Consider the following 14,673-nt stretch of genomic DNA (forward strand, 5'->3'; position numbering starts at 1 on the left):
CATTTCCTGGAGTAGTCCTGCCTAGGCTGTGCAGGATAAAATCATGGGAGAGGCACTTAAAAGTGCTTTCTCTGAGGAGTATACAGGCCCAGGGATTTCAATGTTGCCCTAGAGTCTTTAGGACTGTGGAGCTTGGAGTCTGTTTACTCTGAAAATAACCCCAAGTCTTTGAAGGGCAAGTCCTGTGTTGTCTATTGAATCTCTGGAGGGAGGCCCGACACCTGTAGCCATGAACTCCATCTCATGGCAATCACTGAAGACACTGTTCTCGTGGCTGACTCCACCGCATTCAGGATGGCCTACAGTGAGGGCCTCACTACTGCCTTCCCCTCCTCCACAACCACTATGAACTCTGCCCTGAAGTCAGCCAGCAGTAGCTTCTTAAACTTTGACATGGTGTCCCATGAATTGAAATTATAGTGGCTCAAAATTGTTTGTTGATTCGCAATCCAAAGTTGGGGTATCCAGGTGGAACAGACCTTCCTGCCGAAGAGATCTAGCTTCTTTGCATCCTTGGGCTTAGGAGAAGGGCCCTGCTGTCCCTGCCTTTATTTCTCATTTGCGGCCGCAACCACCAGTGACCCCAGCTGTGGGTGAGTAAAGAGGTACTCATGACCCTGTGAGGGTGCAAAATATTTCCTTTCTATCCCCTTAGCTGTAGAGGGGATAGAGGCCGGCATCTGCCAGAGTCTTGGTAGTGGCCTGGATGGTTGTTATGAGGGGCATCATCACTCGTGAGGCCTTCCGGTATTAAAATGTCCACCATGGAGTCCACTGACTCCAACACCTCTTCCACTTGGAGACCTAGGTTCTGGGCCACCCTCCATAGCAACTCTTGGTGGGCCTGGTTGTCTATGGGGGGTGGAGTGGATGAGGGTCCCACCACTGCCTCATTGGAAGATGAAGACAAAAACACTTTGGGCAGTGTCAGGCCCTCTTGGACTTCAGGATCATGGGGGTCTCCCTGTGTGAGATATCATGTTCAGTGCCAGGATTGTCCACGGTGCCGGTCCCCATATCGCCTTCTGTATTTGCCTTCGTGCCGATACTGGTGCCCTCCTCGGTGCTGTGTAGTGACAAGTGAACTCCAGATAGTGGAGGAGCCTGTCTTTCTGTGGTATGTTCACCGTGTCCAAAACGGCCATTGCACAGGCATCTGCCACTGTGCTGGTGGGCCCATGAGAGGGGCCTGTCCCACCTCTTGACTGTATTGGTGCTGCTTTGACTGGTGCCACCTATGACAGGAGATGTATGACTCCGCCTCAGAGTCCGATGACTGTGACTCTGAACATGGGGACTACAGCGTTGCCAAGTGAGATGGTGCTGGAGAGCTGTGCTGTGGAGAAGGTGACCAGTGCTTCATCATGGCCAGTTTGCCATTAGATGGCGCCATGCTTTGCTGCTGTGCTGAGGTCTTACCACGGGCATTCTCTCTGGCCTGGCGGCAGACTGCTGTTGCGTCATAGCTATCAGGTCTATGGTTGCCTCAAATGTGTCCAGAGTGGAAGGGAGATCCAGTTCTTCCACTTGGCTCTCCCTTCTAGGGGAGTCCACAGGCACCAGACTCAATGGACCCCTCTGTGGGCTTGGAGTTGACGGTGCCACTTCCAATAGGATGGGTGCTAGGTGCCCTGGCCCGGGGTGCGTACCGCCACAGTCTCTTGCCGTTGATCTCACTGTGGGCGAATGCCCTCTGTCAACTTTCTTGGGCCTCTTGTGCTGCACCAGTGAGTGGGAGCAGTGCTGGGCTGACATCAGCACCAGTGAGAGGCTGTGCTGAGGGTCTCTGGGTGCCGAGTCCTTCCTTGGAGTCACCTGCTCCCTAATTCAGGGTGGTGCATTCTGCACCAAGGTGCTAGGGTCCGACTGGACTAGTGGTTGGAGGCAAAGAGCTGCCTCCACGAGGAGGTGTGCCATTCTGACCTTGCTCTCCTTCTTGGTCCTTGGATGGAATCCCTTGCAAATCTTGCATTGAGATGTCTGGTGGGATTCTCCCAGGCACTTCAAGCAGGATTTGTAGGGATCGCCCCTTGGTACAGACATGTGGCAGGTCCCACACGGTTTAAAACCTTGGGATCGAGGCATGCACCGGATCCCTGCTGGGGGGGAAACTTACTTGGGGGGTCCCCAAACAGAAAAATTAACTAATAAGTAATAGTAAACTAATTTAACTATTTACAGGTTTTAACGTTCAAGACCATTAGAGAAACGTTTGTCGAAACAGGCGAGAAGTGTAGCTCCAACGACCATCATGGTCGCTAAGAAAGAACTGAAGAGGTATTGGGTCAGCAGGACCCTATATATGATGTCATAGTGCAACGACTCCAGGGGGCGCCTAAACTGACCTGACAGGTATCGCTAGGGGAAAAACCTTCCAGCGACTGTGCATGCAGCACGCACACATCTACTTGGAATCAACATGAGCAAGCATTCAAAGAAGAACATCACTTCTAAGTCATCCAGGTGTGAGTCCACCAGCATTTGGTTCTCAGTTCCTTTCTTTCCTTGTTCTAGAACCTCACACTCCTAGCCATCTACTAGAGAGTGACCAGTCTCATAACTCTTCTACCCAACACATAGATTCTCTGTCCCTTGAAATCTTTAAATCATTATTTGAGGACTTCAATAACTCAGTCTTAGGTTAAGGGTGTATTACAGAAATGGGTGGGTGAAGTTCTGTGGCCTGTGTTGTGCAGGAGGTCAGATTAGATGATCATAATGGTCTCTTCTCACCTTATAGTCTATGAGTCATAGTTCAACGACTCAGCTCTTTTCAACCTCCGGGCACTGGCTCTATGACTCAGGAAGGTCAGCAGGTCAGCTCCTCTGCTGGTCTCCTAGTTCTTAGCCCCTTTCTGTCTCCTGGCACTGGCCCTCTGCTGAACACCTAGCTAATTCCTCCCTATTCCCAGGCAGGGACTGGAGACCTTTCTGTTCTCTGCAGCATCCTTGTCTCTCCTAAGCAACTCTTACCTGCTGTTTTTCTTGCTCTGCTTTCTCTGACTCACCAGATCTTCAACTCACTTGGTCTCCTTCCCTCTAGGGCTCAAGTGCTCTCTGAAGCCTGAATGGGGGTCAACTGACTGGCCTCTTACAGGGTCAGTGTCACCCTTGACAGATATTTATATTTAAACATCGCTGCAAATTCTATTTTCTCTCTGTTAATGTTTTCAAGCCTTTGGACTTTTTGGGAAGCCATGAACTGGATAGACTGACAGTACTAGTCAGAGCCAGTTGGGTCCTGAATAGACCCCCCCGCCACACAACTCAGCTATAAGTTGCACCACAGTCTGCAATAAGTCCCTGTGAGTTAAATCTTGAGCAGAGACTGCCAGTTGGGTGGGACATTTTGTCACCTGGTGGACTGATTTATTTTTCAATGTATAAAAGGTGCTCATCCAACATGCAGCGAACACATCCACACATTAAACATACCACACAATTCATCAATATGGATTAAATATCCCCTTTCAAATCTCTCTTCCTAATGCTTACTGCCCATGACCTCCAAATTGTCAAGCCTGAAAAAGCAGCCTTCCCTAGTGCGCAAAGGTCAACAGGCTTGGGTTCAAGGGGAGCAAATTCTAGAGTTGAGAGCCCTTTGCGGACAACGTCCTGCCTTCAGTCCCCAAAAGCTTAAATCTAGGCACTGTTAGTTGGAGGCCTAGCATGGCTCGAGTTGCTTGACCACTGTTTGAAGTCTAGTCTTGGCAACCTGTCTGCTTTTTACAGTTGGCAGAGATCAATAGAGTACTAAGTAATCTTGTGGTATCTCAGTTTCTGCACACCACAGCAAATAGTTTGTTAGTTTACAGTTGCACATAGATAAAGATGAATGAGAACAAAAATTTAAACATTTTACATTAAGGTGCATTCTTTCCCATTGCCTCTCCCACAACCAGATGTTGTTTTGACCCAATTATCATGGTGAGAACATAATATAGGTAATAAAGTATCTAGAAATTAAAAGATATGGGAACATCACCCAAGATAAGTGAATGAAAGGATGCTGTGTACAAAAGAGTATAAAAAGCCACCACCCAGAGACGGGGGCGTGTTTCATTGCTGCCTGATTCTGCAGGAGATGCTGTCGGCCTGATCCCCTGGCAGGGCTCCTGAAGCAAGCTGTTCCTGTATACAGCCTTTTGAGTGACCATATAACTCTTTGGGTCTAATATGATATGTTGTAGTTAATTTTTGGCTTTGTATTGAACTAACTACTAAGAAATCCTTGCACATTAAACCTTACTGATCTGCAAACTGGGTGTACCGTGTGTCTCACTGGTAACTTCACACTGATCATAAAAAATGCCCCACAACATCCTTCAGATGTTTTTACCCTGTGTAGTATGTAATAGGAAAGCTACAAAACTACATGAGCTTTATAGATAAAATTAACACCTTTGATCACACCTGGAAGTGACTTGAAAGCAAATGCAGCCACTGGAGAACTGGTGTTAGGAAGTTGACAAGCATTCATATGGCATTAAAGTTACAATATATTTTTTGTGACCTAAACTAGATAAAATCTAGCCTTCCAGGGGTGACAGGCTTATTCCATTGTGTTATTCAGCATTTTCAAAGCTGCTTTAAAGCCAACTGACCTGACTTAGAAAACGTATGAACAAACCAAATGGAAACTTCATGGGAATAATGGCAATCCCCTTCTTCTTCCAGTAATTTTGCTTGTTGAATTCTTCTACAGCTGTTTTCCTGCTGTAATATGCAGATTTCTCCATACATTCATTCCAACACCTTATCAGGTTCTCTGGATCAAGCTCTTGTATGTAGCATGTTTGTTCAATTTCTTTGTACATGTTTATTTCCCTAACCTGAAACAGCAGAATTAACCCAGATTGTATAATCTTGATGAAAGCAGACTACTCTTTTTGGGAGTAGCAGTCAAATAGTAAGCAAATGCATTCTTGAGTATTTGCATGATTAATCATTATAAGTGGAGTTCAACATGACAGTGGGGCCATATTATTCATTTTTGACAGTAGTCATACATTTGAGTAGGAAAGATTTTTGAGTTTTAGCACAAATGATTATTCACCCAGAAATTCATACCCACAGTGTGGTTTTTTTTTTTGTTACTTTGTTTCTCTCTTTAAAATATTTGAGTCATCCAGTCAAGAAATAGAAAAAATATTATGTGATTCAGGTGACCAATTGCAAAAACAAGAATAACTAATAACAACAAAAACTCCATAGTCGACGCAGGGCTTGTAAATGATTCGCTCTAAATATTCAGCTAATCTGGGGGTTCTCAAAAGTTTCATTGTGTAGGCCAAACTTCAACACAGGTTGTACAGTACAAAAGAGTGATATTGTAAAGAAAAATAAGCTGTTTCATTTCAATGCTAATAATCCTCTTTCCTTACCTTTTCTGGTGATAAACCACTTTTGGCTGCAATGCCTGTTATCCAGGATTCTGTAGTCAGTCCTGACTGTGGGAAACCAAATCCTCGGAATGCTGTGTTTGATGGCAAGTTCGTCTTGCAGACACGGCTACAGCACCGCAGGTTGGGAATCTTGTAAGCATTATCCATTTTTAGCAAGACTACCTCTGCTACCTTGAGTATGGGAACAGGCATGGCTATACATCAGAACAGCTCTTCCCTTAAAATTAGATTCACATTTAAACTATGTAAATCTTCCTGCTCTCAAAGAAAGGACTTGGACTGGAGACATTTAGGACAATATAAGAGTATTTTAAGCTTTTTTTAAAAAAAATAAATGTTTCTGTAAATCCCATGTAACAAGAATACTCCACACTCATTACATCTACATTTGCCAAACAGCATGATCTTACATTTCAATGGGTTTATTAGCATGTGTAAGGAATGTAGTAGACACAATAGCAGCTGAGATATAAATTACTGAGCAACAACAGTCGCTCCATAGTTATGGCTGCAACTGAAATTCTATTATAAGCCTGATTTTGGCCCAAGTCTAAAAATCTATGAAAATTCATATTGACCTAAAAAATGGTAGGTTAGATCTTGGCCTGAAGCAAAATTTTTCTATATAATTTGAAATGAACTGGACAAAGGGTTCTAAGGATGTTCAGAATTAAGGTTCATTTCTCAAAGAAGTACCACTACAAAAGTCTTCTAACTTTGTTTTCATATTTGTTTATTTCACAAATCTGAAAAAAACAAAACCCCAACAGAAAGAGAGAGAAACTTTTCTTTACTGAACTCTCCTAGCTGGGTTTTAATGCCCAGCTCCAAAATGTAGTTGATTAAACTCTACCTTTAAAATGTTATTAACTCTTGGTTGAATGCATAACTAGGAACTGTTGGTTCCCTCAAATGAAGTTTAGTTTGATGCTTTCTTAGAGAAGTGTAACCTTAGTTCTGCATTTCCTGGGTTTCTAAAGAGTGAGGGTTTGGTTTTAATACTAATATTCTTGAAAGGTATTACTGCACTTCAATCATTGAAAAGATCCTGCAATCTTAATTTTGCTGTAATGAAACGTGTGGGAATAACATCATGCAATACTTCCAATATGATGATAAATTAAAACATTATTCACTGAACACAAGTAAGCCTAAAGTTCCAGGGCAAATTTTGGCTTTGGTTGTGCAAATAACTACGACTGACATCAACAGAAAATGATACACATATATCCAATGGGCAATTTGTCTCTAAGAACTGAATTGCTACTGGGTCTGTTTATCTTTCTACATAGTCAGCAGTAACACGTATATGAATTAATATATGCAGTTGGGGGAAGATGGGGAGAGGAGGGAGGTCTGAGTAGTATCTGGCACACGGCTGTGCGGGCACTGCAGTTTGGTAAATGCAGAACTATCCTGCTGAGTATGAGTGAAAGACTGCTGGCAATCTCAGATACTGTTCTCTCTCAGAATTCTGAGAGCTACGGAGATTTTCCCAGTCAGAACCTCCCAGATTCTCTGTAGCCTAACATGACTGTGCAGGCTGTGGGGCACTGGAATTTTGTGGCAAGTAGATTTTTAGCTACCACTATAACTTGAACCTAGCTCTGAGTAATACTCCATTACGGGAATGTGTGAGGAAATGCCTAAAGGGAACACCACACTAAACTATGTCAGGAGAGGTGGGTTCTCTTATGGGACTCTTTTCCGACACATGTGCAGAATCCCCACAACACAACTATAGGCCAATAATAAAGGAGGTGAGCAAGGGAACTTGGCCTTCCACAATGTTTCTAGCAAACAATTCCTCCCAAGTTCTGACTAGAAAATCTGCCAGTTTATAAAATCCTTACCAGAATGGAGTCATCAGGGGTGTATCCTCCATTAATATAGTACTTGGCATCTGCAGCTAGGATCCTACTATTGTTCATGAAGCCAACCTAAAATGGATTAATATTAGGCTTGTTCAGTCCTTGAACTACTCTTTTCTTGCTCCATCACCATCATCTGTTGTTTCCAACACCAAGATTGGGCAGGATTTTGCTCCTTTTGTCAGTTTCTTGGTTTAAGAAAGTACATACACTGCCAGCCACTTCAAGTCTAGGCAGCCACTTCCGGTTTTTTACCCACTGACTGTACCATGAAAGAATTGGAGAGAGACATGGATTTGTGGGTGGCCTGGTCAGGTCTCTGCTCTCACCATGGGATTGGCTCTGACAGTGTTTCACCCTCTGCTACCAGGAATCCACTCATGCTTTGCAACCCACAAGTACAATTAAGTTAAACATTTTGCAACTAAATGTCAATTACACAATTAAGGCCATACTGTGCTACTCATTTTTAAGCAGAACTCATTGAAACCAGGAGGAAATAGGTTGCTAAGCAACCATCGTTCTGAACTCTCAGTTGTGAGTCAGTCCAGTACATACCACAAGCTTCTTTTGTCTAGCAATGTGCACCCCGATGGAATGGGGATGCTGCTGGAAAGCCCAAGGTCTTCTTATACATTCCCCTGGAGATGGCTGATTAGTGCACTGTGCCACAATCAGTAAATGTTAATGCTTAAAGTGAAGTTCTATTCTAAGAAGTGACTGTAAAAATGATGCCTTCTTATTCAGCAGAGCTGCAGCCTGTATCGACTCGCTCTACTGACAAAAACCACAGTAACTCACTTGAGCTGTGACTGGTGTTCTTCCAGCTGTGTTGCACATGTCTACATTAGATGTGGGCACTCAGTGCTTTGTACCAGCAGATTTTGCCCTAGCAGTACCTGCTGGGGCAGTGCACATACCCTGTGCATCCTTGTATATTCAGCCAGGGGCACAAATGGCTAAGCTGCCCCAACCCACCCCAGTGCCTTCGCACTAGATTCATAATGATAAGTGACTCCAAAGTGCAGGGAAACGAGGGCATGCTGTGGAACAGATATTCACAACACATCTCAAAGAACAATAGTTACATACAGGTAAATAACTTTTTTCTTTGAGGTGACTCTCAAGCAGTACTGCATGGAGGAGGGGCTTGGAGGTTACTGTAACAGCAACTTCAGAAGAGTCTTTCCAAAGTCTGAATAATCTGGAGGCTGATTGTGACGGGGCACCTGCCTCTCACTGCCAGGAAAGGGTTAAGAGGGCCCTTGGAAAGTCAGCGAATAGGAAGGAGCTGCATGGCAGCCAATCAGGGCCCAGGAGGCCACTATATAAGGAGCGACAGGGTAGCAAGGACAGTGCCTCCTAGGAGCTTGAAGGGGGAAAGACTGTCAGTTCCCTGGACAGAGCAGTGGCTGGCTTCTGGGAATCAGCAGCACCAAAGGCCCTGAAGCAAGGGCGAAGAAGGTACTGGGGCTGCAGGGAAGCAGCCCAGGAAAAGCTATGGAGGAGTTGGTGGAGACGTAGTGAAAGGCTGCTGCTTCTAGGGTCCCTGGGCCAGCACCTAGACTAGTGGGCCGGCCTGGGTCCCTCCCCCAACTCGACTGCCATAGCACTGGTGGCAGGACTGCAGTGGGCATCATGGGAAGTGGCCTAGAATGGATTGCAGAATCCCCCGGAAGGGGGGAAGCACAGACTGTGACTTGAGCGGAGGGTCGAGTCACGAGAGCGAGGGTCGAGCGGAGACAGACTCAAGACACCACAGAAAGAGGCATTTGCCTGGCTGAGAGCTGATTCCCTAGATAACTAGCAGAAGGTGCCAAGTAGGGGAGTTGCACCATGCTACACTGATGCTATGGCATAATGCTTGGCAAAGGTGTGTCCTGAAGACCAAGTCACAGCTCTGAAGATATCAGCAGCTGGAACATTGTTTAGAAAAGCTACTGAGGCTTGTAGAATGTGCTGACAGTTCCGAAAGAGGTACAGATTTGGCAATGTCATAACATGCAGGCAAGAGGTAATCCAACTGGAAATTCTCTGTGCTAGAACCACTGGCCCTCTCATCCTTTCCAGATAAGAAACAACCAGCCAAGGTGATTAGTAGAATGGCTTAGTCCTGTCAAATAAAATATAAGGGCCCAATGACCATCCAGTGTATGAACTCTTTACTCATTCTTGTGCATATGTGGGAAAGAAAGCAGGGTAAATGAATGGTCTGGCTGAGATGGGAATCTGAGGCTATCTTTGTCAGAAATTTGGGGTGAGGTCTCAGAAGCCTTATCCTTATAAAAAATTGTGTAAGTGCCTGAAGTTTTCCAGCTCTCCTGGCACATATGAAGTCCAGTAGAAAAGCTACCTTAGCTGATAAGTATGAAAGGGGTCATCAAACTAAAGGTTCAAAGGATTGACCCATTAGCACTGATAACACAAGTTCAGATTCCAGGGAGAAGATGGCTTTTTCACTGGTGCATGGAGCTTCCTGATTCCTTTAAAAAATCTGATTGTCATAGGGATAGAAAATACAGAGTGACTTTGGACTGGAGGGTGAAAGGCTGATGTTGTAGGCAGGTACATTTTTAGAAAACTGAGGTGAAGCAAATACTCCAGAACAGTGGTTCTCAACCAGGGGTACATGTACCCCTGGAGGTATGCAGAGGTCTTCCAGAGGGTTTATCAGCTCATCTAGATATTTGCCTAGTTTTACAACAGGCTACATAAAAAGAACTAGCAAAGTCAGTACAAACTAAAATTTCATACAATGACTTGTTTATACTGCTATATATACTATACACTGAAATGTAAGTACAATATATATATATACCAGTTGCTTTATTTTATAATTATATGGTAAAAATAAGAAAGTAAGCAATTTTTCAGTAATAGTGTGCTGTGATACTTCTGTATTTTTATGTCTGATTTTCTAAGCAAGTAGTTTTTAAGTGAGGTGAAACTTGGGGGTATGCAAGACAAATCAGACTCCTTAAAGGGATACAATAGTCTGGAAAGGTTGAGAGCCACTGCTCCAGAACATTTGGAACCTGGAAATCTGAAGAGGGTATATTTTGCCAGCCTGCCCAGAGCTGCCCATTTGTGTGTGTAAATGATTGTGGTGGACTGTTTCCTGTTGTTCAGTAAGGTGTTCTGGACTGCCAGTAAACAAACCCTTTCCTCACAGTCTAGCCACTCAGCAGCTATGTCATGAGTGTTGGGATGTAAAAGGTGGCTGTGATTCTGGGATACTATGTCCCTATCCTGAGGTATAGCCAGAGGCAGCTGAACTGATAACCTCTGGAGGTCTGAAAACCACTGCTGCCTTGGCCACCCTGGCCATTAAGATCATTGTGGCATGGTCCTGTTTCAACTGGAGGATTACCACGGGAATCAAAGAACAGGAGGCAACACATACAACAGATGTGACATCCATGGGAACAAGAAAGCGTCTGTGAGTGACCCTGGGACGTGATCCACGCTGGAGCAGAACTGATGGCACTTTCTGTTCTGCTTTGCGGCGAATAAATCAATTGTGGGTGTCCCCCAAGCCTGAAAGGCTGCTGAAAGAATTCTCAATGCCTGACATATAAGACATGAATATTATCTTGTTCTGAATGCAGAAATTCCACAGCTGACAGACTGTTGGCAGAGCTGATCAGATTTGGCTCCTCCCTGTCTGTTTAGGTAGAACATTGCTGTAGCATTGTCTGTTGTGACCTGTACACATTTGCTCCTCATTTGATGGAAAAAAAGCTTGACATGCTTGGAGAACTGTCCTCAGTTCCTGCACATTTATATGTAAAGATAACTCTTTATCTGGTTATAGGCCTTAAGCCTGGAGAGCTCCCAGATGAGCATCCCATTCTAACGAAGACATATCTGATCAGAGTCATGGAGAGAAGGGGAGGTGAGAAAGGTACTCCCTTGTAGATACTGGAATGGTTTCTCCACCAATCCAGTAAGGACAGAATCCTGGCAGGTGAACGAGCATGTTTAGTGGGTATCTTGATGGACAATAGACAGACTTCAATAATTCCTGCAAGCACCTCAGGTCAAGTCTGGCACACAGAATCACATACATGCCAAAAGGCCCTATGACCCAAGAGCCTCAGAAAACAGGGTTACTTACCAGTAACTGTTGTTCTTTGAGATGTGTTGCTCATATCCATTCCCATATAGGTGTGTGCGCGCCCCATACACAGATTCCCGGAACTTTTTTCCCCTTAGCAAGCCCCGTAGGTTTAGCTCAGGCGCCCCCTGGAGTACCGCGCTCATACCGCAGTACATAGGGCGCCGCCGACCCTGCGGGCCCTCAGTCCCTTCTTTCTGCCGACTCCGACAGTAGGGACGGAGGGTGGGTTTGGAATGGATATGAGCAACACATCTTGTAGAACAACAATTACTGGTAAGTAACCCTGTTTTCTCTCTTCAAGTGATTGCTCATATCCATTCCCATATAGGTGATTAAATAGCCATACCTTGGAGGTGGGTAGGAGTTACCGGCGAGCTGCTCTCAACAGTACGGCCCTGCCAAAGCCCGCGTCCTCTCTCGCCTGCTGCATGATGGCGTAGTGGGACGTGAAGGTGTGGACCGATGACCAGGTCGCTGCTCTGCAGATGTCCTGCAGGGGCACTCTTTCAAGGAAGGCCGTGGATGAGGCCTGGGCTCTGGTTGAGTGCACTGTTACAGCTCCTGGGAGCGGCACCTTCGCCTGCTTGTAGAAGATCCTGATGCAGGCGGTGATCCAGGTGGAGATGCGCTGGGTGGAGATGGGTGAGCCTTTCATCCGGTCTGCCACTGCCACGAACAGCTGCGATGACTTCCAGAATGGCCTGGTCCGCTCGACGTAGAAGGCCAAGGCTCGTCTGACATCCAGCGAATGCCATTTCCGCTCCTCCTCCAAACCGTGTGGTTTAGGAAAGAACACGGGGAAGAAGATATCCTGGTTATAGTGAAACTGGGACACCACCTTAGGCAGGAAGGCCAGGTGGGGTCTCAGTCGGACCTTATCTTTATAGAAAACCGTGTAGGGGGGGCTCCGAGGTCAATGCTCAGAGACCCTCCTAGCCGATGTAGTGGCCACCAGGAAGGCTACCTTCCAAGAGAGGACGAGCAGCGGGCATGTAGCCATGGGCTCAAAGGGGGGTCCGGTCAACATGGTGAGGACCAGGTTCAGATCCCAGGGAGGCACCGGGTCGTGGACCTGCGGGTATAGCCTCTCCACCCCTTTAAGGAACCTGACTGACATGGGGTGGGAGAACAGAGACCGCCCTTTCAATGGCTGGTAGAAGGCCGAGATGGCAGCCAGGTGCACCTTCAGGGAGGCCAGTGCTAGACCCTGCAGCTTCAGATGGAGGAGATACTCCAAAATCGCCTGTATGGGCAAACAGCTCGGTGGGATACCCCGGGACTCTGCCCAACAGGTAAAACGCTTCCACTTGGCCCAGTACACCACCTGAGTGGAAGGTTTCCTGCTGCCCAGCAGAACCTGTTGGACCTGTATGGAGCAGGCTCTCCCTCCATCAGCCACAGAGTCTCCATGCCGTCAGGTGGAGGGAGTCCAGGTCTGGGTGCAGGAGGCGACCCTGGTCCTGGGAGAGGAGGTCGTAGCGCCTCGGGAGCGGGATCGGCGTGGCAATGGAGAGGTCGAGCAGCATGCTGTACCAGTGCTGCCTTGGCCAAGCTGGGGCAATCAATATGATGTCCGCCTTGTCCCTCTTGATTTTCAAGAGGACTTTGGGCAGCAGCGGAATGGGGGGAAATGCATACATGAGGGTCCCCGTCCAGTCTAGAAGGACGTGTCGGAGAGGGAATCCGGCTTGCGACCTCGGAGCGAGCAGAACCTCGGGCACTTCCTGTTCCAGGACGACGCGAACAGGTCCAGTTGGGGAACCCCCCACTTGTGGAAAATGGAAATCACCACCTCCGGGTGCAATGACCAGTCGTGGCGGGGTCAGAATGACCTGCTGAGGCGGTCTGCCTTGTTGTTCCAGACCCCCGGGAGGTGAGAGACAGATATGTGGACGTCGTGCCTCACCGCAGAGTCCCAAAGACGAATGGTCTCCTGGCAAAGAGCCGAGGAGCGCGCTCCCCCCTGCCTGTTCATATAGAACATGGCCGCCGTGTTGTCCGTGAGGACCTGCACCATTCTGCCCCTCAAGGGAATCTGAGGAAGACTTTGCAGACCAAGCGGACTGCTCTGAGCTCCCTGACATTGATGTGAAGACACCTCTCGCCTGTCAACCAGAGCCCCTGGGTGCTCAGGTCGCTGCTGATGTGGGCCCCCCATCCCACATCTGAGGCGTCCGTAATCAGGGTTACTGATGGAGCCAAGTCTCTGAAGGGGACACCCCTCAGAACTTCCTCCAGGTCCATCCACCAGACCAGAGAAGTCAATATCTGCCTGGGAACTGTGAAAACTCTGTTTAAGGAGTGCCTGGCTGGCACATACGCTGAGGCCAGCCACGCCTGGAGAGGCCTGAGTTTGAGGTGAGCCAGCCTCACCACATACGTACAGGCTGCCATGTGTCCCTACAGCTGAAGGCAGTGCCTGGCTGTCGTTGTGGGGGACCTGTGGAGATCGGCGATTATGGCAGCCATCGCCTCGAAGCGAAGCTGTAGGAGGAAGGCTCTGGCCTGGGTGGCATTCAGGGTGGCCCTGATGAATTCTATGCGCTGCACCGGGGTGAGCGTGGACTTCTGCTCGTTGATGAGCAACCCCAGTCTGGTGCATGTTGCGAGGTGAGTGCTAGGCTGTTCCTCACACGGGCCCTGAACCTGTCCCGGATCAGCCAGTCATCCAGGTATGGGAAAATCTGGACCCCTCTACGGCGCAGATGTGCCGCTACCACCGCCATGCATTTTGTAAAGATCCTGGGGGCGGACAAGAGGCCAAAGGGCAGGGGCAAGAACTGGTAGTGGCCGTCAGCTAGCAGAAACCTGAGGAATCTTCTGTGACCGGGGAGGATAGTAATGTGAAAATAAGCATCCTTGAGGTCGAGGGCAGCATACCAGTCCCCTGGATCTAGAGTGGGAATGATGGAGGCTAGGGAAACCATACGGAACCTGAGGCGTCTGATGAACTTGTTCAGACGGCGGAGGTCTAATATCGGCCTCAGGCCCCCCTTGGCCTTGGGGAATAGGAAATAACGTGAATAAAATCCCCTTCCCCTTTCCTGTGGAGAAACCTCTTCCACAGCTCCGAGAAGGAGGAGTGAGTTGACCTCCTGTATGAGGAGTTGCTCGAGAGGGGTCCCTGAAGAGGGACAGGGTAGGGGGAGAGTCTGGGGGGAAGACCGTAAGTTGAACGGCACAGCCCCTGAGGACTACCCCGAGGACCCAGCGGTCCGTAGGAATAGTTTCCCACTTGGCATAGTACAGCCAAAGTCTGGGGCAAAGGGCCGGGAGA

The 14,673-nt window shown here is 47.4% G+C and overlaps 1 protein-coding gene across 3 annotated transcripts in view; it reads right to left on the minus strand.

Annotated features, from left to right (window-relative positions):
* LOC137153507 (aldehyde oxidase 1-like) overlaps window positions 1-14,673 on the minus strand; it is an 82,647-nt gene that overhangs the window by 24,821 nt on the left and 43,153 nt on the right. For all 3 annotated transcript variants that reach the window (XM_067548947.1, XM_067548948.1, XM_067548946.1), the window contains 3 exons: window positions 7,259-7,345; window positions 5,385-5,576; window positions 4,605-4,832 (listed from right to left, as the gene is read on the minus strand). In XM_067548947.1, coding sequence (XP_067405048.1) covers window positions 4,605-4,832; window positions 5,385-5,576; window positions 7,259-7,345 — 507 coding nt within the window. The remainder of the gene's footprint in view (window positions 1-4,604; window positions 4,833-5,384; window positions 5,577-7,258; window positions 7,346-14,673) is intronic.

The sequence above is a fragment of the Emydura macquarii genome, unplaced genomic scaffold (genome assembly GCF_026122565.2).
Source record: "Emydura macquarii macquarii isolate MOO-44397 ecotype Brisbane River unplaced genomic scaffold, CSIRO-AGI_Emac_v2 contig_1253, whole genome shotgun sequence".
Classification (NCBI taxonomy): Eukaryota; Metazoa; Chordata; order Testudines; family Chelidae; genus Emydura; species Emydura macquarii.